The following is a 13,828-nucleotide window of genomic DNA, read 5'->3' as shown; positions in this document are numbered from 1 at the left end:
GAGAGTGTTTCCCCATCCTCAGGGTAAAGGAAGAATCAAGGAGACAGGACTGAGCTGACACTAGGCAGACAGGTGGGACTGGCCCGAGGACATTCCTACAGGGCCAAGACTGTCAATCAGACCACAGATGGAGGTATGTTGTTGAGGTATGTGTAAGTCAGTCGAACAGTGAAGGTATATCACTAAGGTGTTAATGGTTCAGACCATCTGTCTAGAGGTATTGTTGAGATGTGAGCCGTCAGTGGAGGTGTATTGTTAAGGTCTGAGCCAGTCATACCATCGGCGTTGGTGTACTCTGGAGCTATGAATCAGTTAGACATCTGTGGAGGTGTGCTTTCAGGTCCTGAGGAAGCCAGAAGCAGGGACCTCACTGGAGCATGCGATCAAGGGGTTGGTGTTCCCTCCTGATAGATCCTTAGAGAATCTGTAACATACTGGAAACAAACGAGGAAGTAGCCATCTATCCATTCCATTGAGCTGGCCATGACCACATTTCTTGGGCTGCTATCCAGTTTCTCACTTGAGATTATTGCATCTCATCTGCTTGTGCAAGTGGTGGTGGTGATTGTGTGTCCTGTAGGACCCAGGCCTGCCATAAACAAAACAAACCGAGGAGAGTTGGCAGTGGAGGAGGCATCCTTTCCTCCCTGAAATAGGTGTGGAAAGAGCAAGCTGCTGAGTTTACTTTGGCCTGCTACTGGGATCCGCATGTCCCATTGCTTACCCACACCATGTCATGCTGTCATCTGTATTTTTTAACTCATTCTGTGACAGCTGATGGCACAAAAGAACTGGGGTGGAGGCAGTGGGGCCCCTTCTGCCAAACACGCCTCTGTGGAGGCAAAGCTTCCCCTCACTGCAAGTCACCGTTTGGCCAACACCCATCGCTTTCTATTACACCAGCAACTGCTCACTCTCCAACATCCTGTTAGGTGAACACCTCCATGGGCTTCTGCCAGTCTACTGCCCCCGAGTTGTAAAAACATTCCTGCCCCAGAGGTAAAGCATGCTGCAGAGTGCATGAACTCTGTCTGGGCATTGGTGTTGAAAGCCAACACCACGGGGACCTGTCCCAAATATATTGCAGCCTCTATGGTTTCTCCCTACTAGTTGCAGCAGTACCCACTCTGGCGTGACCAAGTGGCCCATGTCTAGAAGCCCCCCACATGCATGTCTGAGGGCTTCTGTTGGTACCTTTTCTAAGCCTGAGGAGGAAGGCATTTCTCCAGAGTATGAAGAACAGGGCACAGGTATCTAAGCCCAAGGAGGAGGACATTTCTCTAGAGTATGAAGAGCAGGGCACAGGTCTCTAAGCCCGAGAAGGAAAGCATTTCTCTAGAGCATGAAGAGCAGGGTGTGGTAGCATCCGTGAACAGTCAGTGTTTGCACAAAATCCTGATGCTTCTGTTCTAGAACTCTCCCAAGTTCCTCCTCCACTGACTTCCAGCATCCTGCAGGCCATGAATTCACAGAAGTCTAGTCTCAAAGTATGGTTGTTTCTTAAATTGAAAACTAAGCATAGGCAAAAGAACTGGCTTTTCCTAGCCTTTTGATTCTTTGTGAAGTAAAACTTTAAGAAAGTTCTGGGAACATTGTCTGAGAGGCCCAATTCACAGACCCCAATGATGTCCACCTCATGTGATGTGTAGGGAGCTGTTCTTGCAGAAGGCTTGTGCAGACCGGCTCTCCTGAGTGAAAGGCCTTGCAGCCACTGGCCTCATTTGTGTCTGTCTGTAGTTGAAAAATGTGTTGGTTCTTAGAGCATGACTCATGTCTACCTCCCACAATCCTACCTGTCTCCAAACTAGGAGGGCAGCCCACATCTGCCTGGTCTTCCCTCCTCATTGGCTAGCTGTTAGCAGCCATGGCTGTGGCCAGGGGTCTGGCTGTTGGAGGAGTAGCCTTTGTCCAGTGTGTGCCACCTGCCCACCTCCTCCTTGTCCTGAGGTCTTCACAGATAGGCCCTCCCTGATGCTGTTACCTCTGTGTTTTGGTGTCTCCTCTGGCTGTCTCCTGCAGTGTTATAGCGAAGGTGCCCCTCAGCTGTGGGCATCAGAAGCAGGTTCCCTGAGTTTGTTCTTGACACTGGCAGAACAGACATAGGCAATAAGGTGGACAGCCCCTCTAGAGAAAGCACTGTGCTTATTGACTCCAGCCAATGAGGTCTCTCCCTGCTGAATCTGAACCCTTGGACCTCTTCACAGTCATGTGCTAATGCCCAGCAGGGCCAGTATCAGGGGCCAGCAGGACACTAATGTGAGTCATTCCTGAGCTAGGCTTGGCCACTGTCCTGGCCTAGGGCCACCTGAACTCTTGCCTGTGCTAGCTCAGGAAGCTGTAGTCCCCGTATCCTTGAGCTAAGAGGTGCAGAGGCCATGGGTTATGCTCTCTAGCATCCGTGTTCGGGATGAGGGAGGAGGGGTGAAGGGCAGCAGGCACTCACGCCGACTCTTGTCTCCACAGATGTTTGGGAACTGGACCTTTGGGACACTGGTGTTCACTGTGATGGTGTTCACTGTCACACTGAAGGTGAGTCAGTGATGTGGTCATGCTCCGGCCATGGCCAGCCTGCTCACAGCTCTCCCTGAGTTCTTGGAATCCTAGATCCATACTGATGCCGATGCCCCCATGCTGGGCATCCCGAGCCATCTTCTCCAGTTCATATCCAGGTCCTAGCAAGTATACACTGCCTAGGAAATGAGTGCCCAGAATTGCTCAAAAGGAAATGAAGAGCTGAGTGCTTACAAAAGGATGCAAATTGAAATTCTCAATATAATGAAAACAGCTCTGTTTAAATAAATTCATGTACTTTGGAAAAAATTTTTCAGAGACCTATTTTATTTTTGTGTTAATGTGTTTGGATGTGTAGGTGTACCACATGGGTGCCTAGTGCCTTTGAATCCCCTGGGACTAAAGTTACAGGTGGTTGTGAACTGTCATGTGGGTTCTGGGAATCAAACTCAGGTCCTCTGGGTTCGATAGTGCTCTTAACCACTGAGCCATCTCTCCAGGCCCCAGCTTTTTAAAGTCCAGTCAGATTCTGTGAGGAACTTCATTATGGAAGTCCCTGAACCCATCACACTGGGTCTTTAAAAGTATGAAACAGACTCCTCAAATCATCTTCTCAGGCAGCAGGGAGTCAGCATGGAGGATGCTTCATGCTTGCACACACCCATGTGTGTGCACGCACACATGCACACACATACAGGTGCACATACACAGGAACTGGAGATCCCAGGTGACTTGGGAAACCCTGGCCATCCCAGCTGTTTCCTCCTGTGAAAGCATGGGTTTGAGTTGTTGTGGTTTTTCTTGTAAGCTTTTGCAGGCACTCTGCCATGGTGTTTCAGTTTTGCCTTTTTTTTCATGATTTTTTTGCCTTCCTTTCTACATGCCTGCCACTGTTAACACCTCCTTCTCTTGCAGCTTGCGCTGGACACCCACTACTGGACTTGGATAAACCACTTTGTCATCTGGGGGTCACTGCTCTTCTACGTCGTCTTCTCCCTGCTCTGGGGAGGGATTATCTGGTAAGAATCCTTAAACCCCATCTGGCCCCAACTGCCCACACCCCTGTCATGGAGGGTCCAAGATGTACATTCTGCACAGCCTACAGCCTCCTGCCCTGGAGTGCAAGTTCCTGTCGGAACCCCTGTGTCCCTGGTGTCACAGTGCATTTTCGGAGTTCTAGCAGACAAGTGGTTCATAGTGTCTAAAAGACACAGAACATGGCGACAGCATAGTCTGCTCAGCACCTAGTGAAGGTCACATGCTGTATCATGTGACATGACATGAGTGTGGGGGTGGGGCACCAGCTCCACTCAGCCTCATCTTTAATGCTATGTCACATGCTCCCATACTCATCACCTCAAAATGTCCTCCATAGGGACCTGAGATTTACTTTTCCACCTGTTTTCCTTGGGGACACAGATGCCATGTGGGGCAGGGTACAGTGGCACATTTTTCTGTGATATTCTCAAAGGACCTCAGCAGACCCTCACATAAAATCCTGACTGAAGGATGCAGTGTCCCCTTCAGTTGAGGTAGCACCATGGCTAAAGGCCCTGGGGAAGGCAAGCCCTGTGACTTGAGCACCAGGGCTAGAGAGTAGTGGGAGGGGCAGCCACACAGAGTATGGCCTGTCTACATCCATCTTCCCTTGGGTAAGTTGACCTTGCCCTAACCCTGGCCAAAGCAAAGTTTCCTCACTCTGCATCTGACCCTGTGTAGGAACAGCCTTAGACAAGACTATCGCAGTCTCCTCCCTCCCTGACACTCAACCAGGGGACCTTTGTTAGGGCTCCTGGAATCCTGCAGAGGCAGGAACAGCTTTGGGTGGCCTCCAGCCCCATTACACTAAGCCAGAAAGCCAGAACTAAGGTCCTAGTAGGCCCTAAGTCTGGGAGCAGAGGCATCCGTGGGAGCCTAGGACCTTGAGCCTGTGCATCTCATGACTGCTGGCACCCTCTTCTGAGTTGTCAGTGTAAGCAACAGGGAGCTTCTCAGAGGCTCTGGCACCCATCTTTGAGCATCTTCTTCCTCCCCAAACCGCATTCCATCTCAGCATCCTCACCCTCCCCACACCGTATCCAGTTGTCACTTTGTGCTGAGCATCCTCACCCTCCCTACACTGCATCCAGTTGTCACTTTGTGCTGAGCATCTTCCCCACTAGTGGTACCAGGAGGTAAAAGGTAATTTCCAGGTCTTGGGTAGAAACAGGGATCATGGAGCCAAGGAAGCCATTGTCAGTGTACCAGGAACCATCCTTATTCCACTCTGTCTACTTGGGAGGGAGGCTTGTGTTCAAAGCATTTGGTGGCCACTGGGCCTGCTGGTCAAAGTTCCAACACTGCCATGTGAATACTGCCACTGGTGTGAAGAGCACCCAGATGCTGGAGCTCAGGGATCCCCATTTCCCTTTGGAATGGCAGTCTACAGTTCCTTCCTCCCTTTCTCCATTATAAGACTCCAGGAGACAGATTCACAGCACACAGTGGGGGGTGGGGTGGAGGGGGTGTCGTCAGGGACTGAGAATGCTGATAGTGACTCCTTTAGGGAAGACTTGGGGAGCAGCATGAGGCCGTAGTGTCCCTCCTGGCCAGGCAGTGTCTCACCAGTGTCTTCTGTCCTCACCCAGGCCATTCCTCAGTTATCAGCGGATGTACTATGTATTCATACACATGCTGTCCAGCGGGCCTGCCTGGCTGGGCATCACACTGCTTGTCACTGTCAGCCTGCTCCCTGATGTCCTCAAGAAGGTCTTGTGCAGGCAGCTGTGGCCCACGGCGACGGAGAGGACTCAGGTATGGAGGCTGTCTAGTCTGGCCAGCCACTTTCCTCTCCCTGTCGTGTGATTGAGAAGTTACTAAGAGTTAATGGAAACAGTCTGGACATCATAAAGCTGGTCAGCCCACATGTTACCAGTTAATTCTACAATGACACATGTTGTGTTATATTAGATAAATCTCAAGATGAACAGTGTTTAATTGGATCTTTAGACCTAAACAATCAACTAAAAAGAAAAAATGAGAACAAAGATTAATAGAAAATTATTTTATGAGCCGGGCGTTGGTGGTGCACGCCTTTAATCCCAGCACTCGGGAGGCAGAGGCAGGTGGATCTCTGAGTTCGAGACCAGCCTGGTCTACAAGAGCTAGTTCCAGGACAGCCTCCAAAGCCACAAAGAAACCCTGTCTCAAAAAACCAAGAAAAAGAAAATTATTTTCTGTAAATTCACAAAAAAAATGTAATTAATTGTTACTTGATCATTGAATTATGGGCTGGGCTGGTGCCTGGTGATATGTCACCTACTTAGCATGTTACAAAGCCCTGGGTTCATTCCCTAACTTTGAAGGAGGAGAAAAAAAAGATTGTTAAAAAAAAAATTGTTATGTTACTTTTAAGGGTGTTGAATTTGATTTTGGTGCAGAAATCACCTTTACAAGAGGAAGTGTGGGCAGGGGAAAGGGGTGACTGTTTCCCACCTCCCAAACTGGCCAGCAGGCTGTTTCCCACCTCCCAAACTGGCCAGTAGACTGAATCCTCAGCAGGACCCTGCCACTGGGGTTGCCTGGGGGTTCCCTAAGGCAACTTTACCCACGGAAGTCTTTTTTTTTTAAATAATTTATTTATATTTGGTGTTTTCCTGCATGAATGTTTGTGTGAGGGTGTTGGATCCCTTGGAACAGGAGTTAGAGACAGTTGTGAGCTGCCATGTGAGTGCTGGGAATCAAACCCGGGTCCTCTGGAAGAGCAGTCAGTACTCTTAATTGCTGAGCCACCTCTCCAGCCCCCACTTACAGAAGTCTTAATCTCCAGGTGAGATAGGGCTGTGGGGTCTGCGTTTCCAGCAGTCTCCCTGTAACTTGTGTGCATCCTGACAACACATGACCTGTGTACACAGAGAGACAGAGCTACACAGCTCCGATTGAGGAGAGAACCAGTAAGGAGCCAGGGTAAGGGGCATAGGTCCCACATTACATGGCTCTACCTACACCCACATGTGGAACCTGAGTCTAGAGTAGAGCCAGCTGGCCATGCTTGGGGTGAGAAGCAGATAGCACCACCCAGGGGCTGGGAAGGCTCCACACCGCCAGCCCTACCTCCAGGTTGGTTAACCTTCTCAGGACTTGGTGCCCCCAGTTCTTCCCTGCTATATGCCTCCTGCCACAATTATAAAATCTGTTGTCAGAACTCTTACCTGTGCCTCTGCTCATGAGACTGGATGTGTTCACTCAGTGCTGCTAGGAGCAGTCCCAAGTTAGTGCCTCCTAACAGAGTACGACCGAGCAGGGCTAACTCTAGGGCCAGGGGCCCCCCTCAGCTCACAGCATGAGAGGCAACAGGAAAGGGTATCTACTTGCCACTGAGAAACCCCCCCATCTTCCCCTGTGGACACACACACACTCACGCACGCACGCACGCACGCACGCACGCACGCACGCGCGCGCACACACACACACACACACACACACACACACGCACGCATGCAGAGTTGGTCCTGGAGCTGTCCATGCTCAGCTGCTCTGCTTTCCAGGGAAACCACATTCATTGTTCTAGCCAGCAGTCCAGCACTGTCTTCCACACAGGCCCAAAGTCTTTGCTCTTCAGAAGAACAAGCTCTAAGACACACATGTATTTTCCTGACATGTCCAGGATCACAGTAGACACAATGGACACAAGATCATAAAGATGCCCTGTGCCCAGGACTGTAATGGACATTGTGTTCACAATGCCAGGGACACTGGATGTGTGTGTTCTTTAGGATGCCTTCTGAACAGAGGTGCTGTTTTCATGACAACATCCCATGTATAAGGACAGAATGAACACTCATGCACTGCCCATGACCACTCCCTGCACATGGGGATGTAGAAACACACATTCAAGACAGTGTCTTGACACTTGGGACACAGGGAATACATGCTCATGACAGCACTATGCAGAGTTCTGACCCCAAGAGAGAGGCATGGCTCAGGATGTCTGTTGGGTCCCCCAGCTATGGCATAAACGCAATCACAAAAGCACATTCTTCCTGATGCCCACATGTGGACAGACTGTCCAAGTGTTGACTGGATACACTTGAGCAAAGAGTTCAGCTCTGCAGGGTGGCAAGGGGTACAAGACTCCTGAGATTTGCTGTGGTACAGTCGTAACTTCTACTGTGGGACACTGCTTTGCAAGAATTTTCTGGAATGGCTTTAGAAGGTGGGTGGGAAAGGGCTGAGGAGCTTTCCCATCCCCTCCATCAGTGAGAAGTTTCCAATGCTGTTGTGGGATCTGAAGCCCGAAGAAGCATCTTTACTACAAACTGTCCCCAGTTGTAGCACAGGAGGCATAGAGCTAGAAGGAGGCAGGCATGGGCCTGAGTAGGGAGGAATAGACCCGTGGATCCTGGCCTGGCAGTGCCCAGCAGCTAGGGCAGTGGTGTTACTGTATGCTAGGATGTTTGCCTATAACCAACTTACCTCTTGTCTCTCTCTCCTGCCCCCCTTACCCTCCACTGCTTTGCCTAAATAACCACTACTTGTTCAAACACTCCGCGCACGTGGGCTCCGGACTGCGGCCTGCAGGCCAGGAACAAGTGCCTTTCTGTTGAGCAGCCCACCGTCTTTATGCTTTCCCAGACCGCCAGTGGTCTGAGTTTCTGACCAACAGGTGACCATCTCTGCCTTCTTGCATGTTGGGGTGATGGCCACTGGACCAGGTGGGAAGAACTTAGTGTTGAGGCCACCCAGTACACTCCCTGGTACTGTCATTCACCACCATTACCTTGTCAGGTAACACGATGCAGTGCACCACCCACGAGGGGTACACTAATGATGGGCTTTGTCTTCCTCCAACAGAGGCTCATGGCAGCTCTCCGTGTCCATCAAAGGGTCCAAAGCTTTCACCATTGCTTGACACCAGTGGCTCAACCCATAAGCACCTGACAATTAGGCAGGACACATACACAGTCAGTTCAGCCTGAGCAAGGTGACCTCCACATGCCCTGTTTTTCACAACTACAGTGGTAGAGAGCAAGACTTTTGCCAGCACACCCACCTCCAGGGTGCCATTCTTTAGTGTGGAAACTTAGGAAGGCCAGGAGAGAGTATTCTGCTTAAGACCCTGAGCACATCAGGAGGTGAAGTCACACTGTCAAATAATGGCAACCAAAATGTTTCTAGCTTAGTGTCATACAACCCGTTAGAATAAATTTCATGATTCCAGCTGCTGTTTACACTCTTGACAACATTTTAGAGGGAATTTTTAGGAAGACTAAAATGTCATAAGGACTTTATAAAATGTTACACATGCCAACTCAGGCTGCAAACACTGTTCCCTGTTGATGAAGCTTAGTAGACTTCAGCTGCTGGGGAGGTGTCACTGTGTCCTGTCTCCTGTGGCCCCAGACATCATAGAAGGGCCACACATGTACACAGGCCCTGCCACTGCACTTTACACACAACAGACAGACAGACATTCTGCTGCTGCACAGCAGCACGCATCTGCAAAGCTTTGGAGGAATAGCCATTTCATAGGCCTCAGTGGAGCCGATTTGACTTCAGACATCTGGGGTTCACTTTCAACCTGTTCCTAGTACAAGGCAAGCGTGACGGACACTGGGCATGTTATATATCAAGATGTATATATAACATTGGGCGTGTCTTCGCACCAGTCTCTACGTCCACACACTTGCAGCAGCCTGCCTGCCCATCCCTGTGCCTGTGTGGGCAACAGCGCCATCCTCTGGCTACTTCTCCTACTGGACACTTGCCAGTTCCACCTGCTCTTCTGCCATCCAGCCTTGTATTTCTTCAACTCTGAAAACTGCCTCCCTCCTCGGCACTGAGAAACTGGTGAATGAGGACTGGAAAGTGCTTAAAAGCTGCACCATGCCAGGCCAGGAGCCAGCAGCCTTCAGGACATGGCCTGTGAATATACTGTCTGCCAGGCAGGTCGTGCGGAAACCACTGCTCACATGCCAGTGGCTCTGCAGAGGAGGCAACACACAGGTGCCCATGGCAGGATGCAGAACTTTACGATTCTGGACACAACCTCTATGTTGGGAGCAGGAACTTGTTAGGAGCTACCAACTGATGGTCCAATCCCATGGTGCTGCAACTTGCCCTTTGACCATGCCACTTCTTCTCCGGGTACAGACTTCTTCGAATGAACCTGTTCAGAGCCATCTGTCCCCCTAGAGGAAGCTTTGTGGACAGGCAGCCCCTGGAGGCAGCTCTGGCTACCTTGACGGTGTCATGACTGATAAGTGCAGACCCTGCAATCAGAGCTCATGGTCTGCCATGGTTGAGAGTGTGGGGATGGCATAGGCCAGTGTAGTTGGTGCCCTGGGTCTGCAGTGGCCAGGGCACAGGTACTGGCCTCCTACGCTGCCCTCCATGCAGGCGGCAGCAGCTCAGTGTCTTTCCTCACCCTTGCAGAAGAGCGCCCGACTCAAAGCATTGGCTGATGCCACTTCGAACAGCGACAGGCCCCTGCTGAAGGAGTTCTTACCGCAGCCAAGACGTGTCTAGCCCAACGCTAGGTAACAGTATGGCTGCCTACTGGGCACTAGGCCGGTGTGCTGTGACTCTCAGACTGTCTGCTTTTCCTCCAAAGTTTTGGTGTGTTGCCCCCTCCCCTTTTTTTTTAACAAGAGTGATTTGTTCTAAAAACAAACTTATACCATTTTTACACACACACACACACACTCACACACAAGGTAAGTGGCACACCTGAGAGTGAGCTAAGCATATAGGGGAAATGTTATACACACGTGTATATACACATACAAATGACATAGTATGCCCAGTGTTGCCTGACAATCAGCTGGTTCCTGTCCTTGTGTTAGATGCAGCTTCACTTAAAAGCTACTTGGAATGATCCTGCCTTGAAATCGGAAGTCAGGTCTTACATAGCTACACCGCACACGAGCCCAGTCAGTGTCTAGCTGAAACTGTTAGCGGAGCACACTACTGTGGTCATACTGCTCACCTGATAGTAGTATAATCTGGGGATTGTCACCAGGAGAGAGATCTGTGCTGTGCAGCCTCTTGCCCCTCCCTCCTGGCTACCTGCTGCCGTTTGTGCATGCTGTGGCCTTTCACAAGAGGCAGCACCAGCCACTTCTGTGTGCTAAATGTAGGCCGAAGGCATGATAGCTTGATGCTGTCAGCATGATATTGACCCCCGTCCCTGTGGGGCTAGGACATACTAACCTGCACAGGTGAGTCCTCTCTTCTCCCTGGGGTGATGGCTAGCACCCTAGTTCAAGGATGTCTAGGGACTTTGATCACCACACATGCCAGTGGTGACAAGAAAAAAGCTCAGTGTATTCAGCCCTTTGACCCCCTGCCCTCCTGTGTTGTCCCTGGCATGTGGGATGGCCCCTCTGTTGGCACTCAACAGAGGGTGTTTGTTCCCAGACCTGAAGGCAAATTGCCTCCAGGCACAGTTTGCATGGGATAGGCCCTCTCACCCTCGGGGTGACCTAGCGGTCAAGTAGCCTGGAAAAGTTACAGGTACATCAGCTGTTAGGGGATCCCCAGAGGGGCTCTCTGACTAATGACGGGCCTTCTGTTCTTTTGGCAGAATATACAACTTCGGGACAGAGTTTCAGAATTCACCCCTCTGGCCTCTTTGCAGAGCTGGGGTGCTCAGAGCACCAGACCCTTGGCTGCCCAGTGCAGCTCCTACTCTGGGAGAGCAGTGTGCTCAGGGTGGGAGAGCGAAGAGTACACCGTGCTCCCCCACACACACCCAGGCCTTTCCCACAACACGAGGTATGGGTGCTGTAGGTCGAGCCTGGAAACACCCACTTGATGGACAGCCTTCTGTCCCAGCCTCTGAGAGCTATGTTCTTGGGTGCCTGTGTGTGCCTGTACCTGCCCTACCCCTCATCCTCAAGGAGGTGGGGGTGGAATCACAGGTCACCCACTCAGGCACAGCACACTGCAATCTGGACTGTGCGTGTGACAGGCATCATTGTCCTAGGCCTGGTGACCATACAGACAGTTGGGCTATGGAAAAGGACATTATGCTTGGCTTCATCTTAAGCATTGCCACTATGAAGCTGGCCTTGCCAGGCCTGAGTATCCACCCTTCTGCTGTTGTCGTCCTCTGCTGTCACCTGAGGAGAAGACCCTGTCCTTTTGTCTGCAGCCTTGTACATTACGCACATGAGCTTGGCTCATGTTGCATCCTGATGTTCCTGACCACTTGTTTCCTGTGTAAACCATCCACCCTTCCTGTTTGGGAGGTGGTCGTATCAGACACTAAGAGGAGGTGTGCGTCTCCTGGACCTGTGGCCTTGCTGTGCTCACATTCACTGTCCCCTCACAAGCCATTTCCCTAGATCATGTCTGAGTTTGTCTGCTGAGGAGACGCTGACCATGCACAGTGGAGCTTTCGAAGGTGTCAGTGTCCCTTTCCTGCCACCGGCTGCCTGTGGAAGATGCCATTTATGTATGTATATGGATAAGTCGCACTGTTAACCAGGCCTCTCAGGAGTGTAGCGATATCTACCACATCCCAGAATGATGTCAGTTTACCTTATTGGAAACCATTTGTTTTGGGGGTGCTGGGAAAGGTGGGGGCTTGGAGCACCTAGGCAGGTATTTATCTCACCCAGAGGTGAGTCCCATACCCAAAGCTGTCTGGGGCTGGTGTGAACTTATCTGTTTCAGTCTGCTGCTCAGCCTGCCTCCCACTGGTGCCACACAAATTCCACCCAGGGCTTCACTTGGAGTGGACAGGCCGTCAGAAGGCCACTGTACTGTGAATCCCTGCTGCTTCCCGCACTGGCATTTCTGTTTCTAGTGGATCCTCCGACAGAGTTGTAATGGGCCTAACATGGTGAAGATGTTTCAGAAGGTGCCAGCCAGAGCTTAGGAGAAAGCCATCCCCATCCCCGTGGAGTCATGTGGTGGGCCTGGGACCATAGTGAGGGTCACAGACACTTGAGAGCCTATAACCTGGGAAGCACAAATTTTGTAACATGATTACCCAATATGTGCTCAAACTAGGGGACCAGCCGACAGTAGGAGCAACTATTGGACCTGGCAGCTGGGGGAGGGCGGGTGAACATAAACACCACACCAAAGATGGGGAGATGGCCTTGAGCTGTGAATAGACAGAAGAATGTACAGCTCCGCTAAGGGCTGTCCCTGGCTCCACACCCTCATGCCCGTTCACCCACCTGCGTCACCATGTGTCAGCCCAGGGTTGGAGCCCCAGTCCGCACTAGCCCTTAAATAGTGGTGTGTGCATTTTTACAGCCCTTTTTAAGAACCCAAAATGGGTACAAACATGATACCTGCAGGGAGGGGCAGGTTCTCTGTATGTTTAGTTAACAAATTATTTGTAATGTATTTTTTTAGGGATCTTAAAATTGCCTTTGCACTGAAGTATTTTCATAGCTGTTTCTATGTCTCTTATTCATTTGTTGATGTACCTTCTGATTTTTAAGTATGCTGTTAAAGCTTTCACTTTTTAATTTAAGCATTTTTGGCCACTTTAAATGCTGGGGAGAGTTCAGGCTGAATGTTTCCATACCTGATAAGTGAGCTCTGTGCTTCTCTGTGCCTCTGTGCTCCTTGGTATTTCTAGAGACTGACCACCCGGTGAAGGGTGTTCTGGAGGCATAACCATTTTCTCTTGTTTTGTCACCGGGTGAAGGGTGTTCTGAGGGCATAACCGTTTTCTCTTGTTTTGTCACCGTCCTTTGCATTTTCGTGTTTTCTGTTTTGATTTTTTTTTTAATTCATCCTTCAGCCTTAAACAGAATATTCTTCCTGCAGGCTCTGTGTTCTGCAACCCATCCTAGGTGTGAGGGCACTCTCTTGCACCTCCCCCAATAGCCTAAGTTTACATAGGAACACCCCAGATTTTATGCACACTCCAGTGTCTTTTAAAATTGTGCTTAGGAAATTACCAGACAAAGGTGCCTAAGAATTTGAGATAGATAAGGGCACAGGTGAAATGCAGAGACATAGACCAGATATGAGTGCTGAAGACCCTCCACCACCTCACCTCACGGCAGCTGCTTTTTACTTTCCTTCAAGCAATTAACTTCAACTCAGAGTAAGCATTTTCTTAATTGCATTGCATATGTCAACATCTGTGATAACTTCATTGGCCAGAATTCATGGTTCTGTCCCCTGCAAGCAGTCCATCTCATATATGTAGCAGGAGTCCTGGCTTCATATGTGTTCTCTTTCTGTTCCACACACACCCATGGCCATTTACAAGCTTGTATAAACATGTACACATATGTGCGTGCACACAAACACACCTGTGCATTTTCCTTCCAGCCTCCATTCTGATAGCCCTGTGCACAGAGGTTTT

At 50.3% G+C, this 13,828-nt stretch overlaps 1 protein-coding gene across 5 annotated transcripts in view; it reads left to right on the top strand.

Moving 5' to 3' along the window:
* Atp11a (ATPase phospholipid transporting 11A) overlaps positions 1-12,672 on the top strand; it is a 106,182-nt gene extending 93,510 nt beyond the window's left edge. For 3 of the 5 annotated variants that reach the window (XM_027387841.2, XM_027387840.2, XM_035452881.1), the window contains 4 exons: positions 2,464-2,529; positions 3,427-3,530; positions 5,139-5,304; positions 11,075-12,672. In XM_027387841.2, the coding sequence (XP_027243642.1) occupies positions 2,464-2,529; positions 3,427-3,530; positions 5,139-5,304; positions 11,075-11,305 (567 nt within the window). In that variant the 3' untranslated portion in view covers positions 11,306-12,672. Of the gene's footprint in view, positions 1-2,463; positions 2,530-3,426; positions 3,531-5,138; positions 5,305-8,070; positions 8,156-9,924; positions 10,029-11,074 lie in introns of all 5 variants that reach the window. The other 2 variants (XM_027387842.2, XM_027387843.2) reach the window with 2 other exon arrangements.
* The last annotated feature ends 1,156 nt before the right edge of the window (positions 12,673-13,828 follow it).

The sequence above is a fragment of the Cricetulus griseus genome (genome assembly GCF_003668045.3).
Source record: "Cricetulus griseus strain 17A/GY chromosome 1 unlocalized genomic scaffold, alternate assembly CriGri-PICRH-1.0 chr1_1, whole genome shotgun sequence".
NCBI lineage: Eukaryota > Metazoa > Chordata > Mammalia > Rodentia > Cricetidae > Cricetulus > Cricetulus griseus.
Note: the sequence above shows the minus strand (reverse complement) of the source record. Positions and strands in the feature narration are given on the sequence as shown.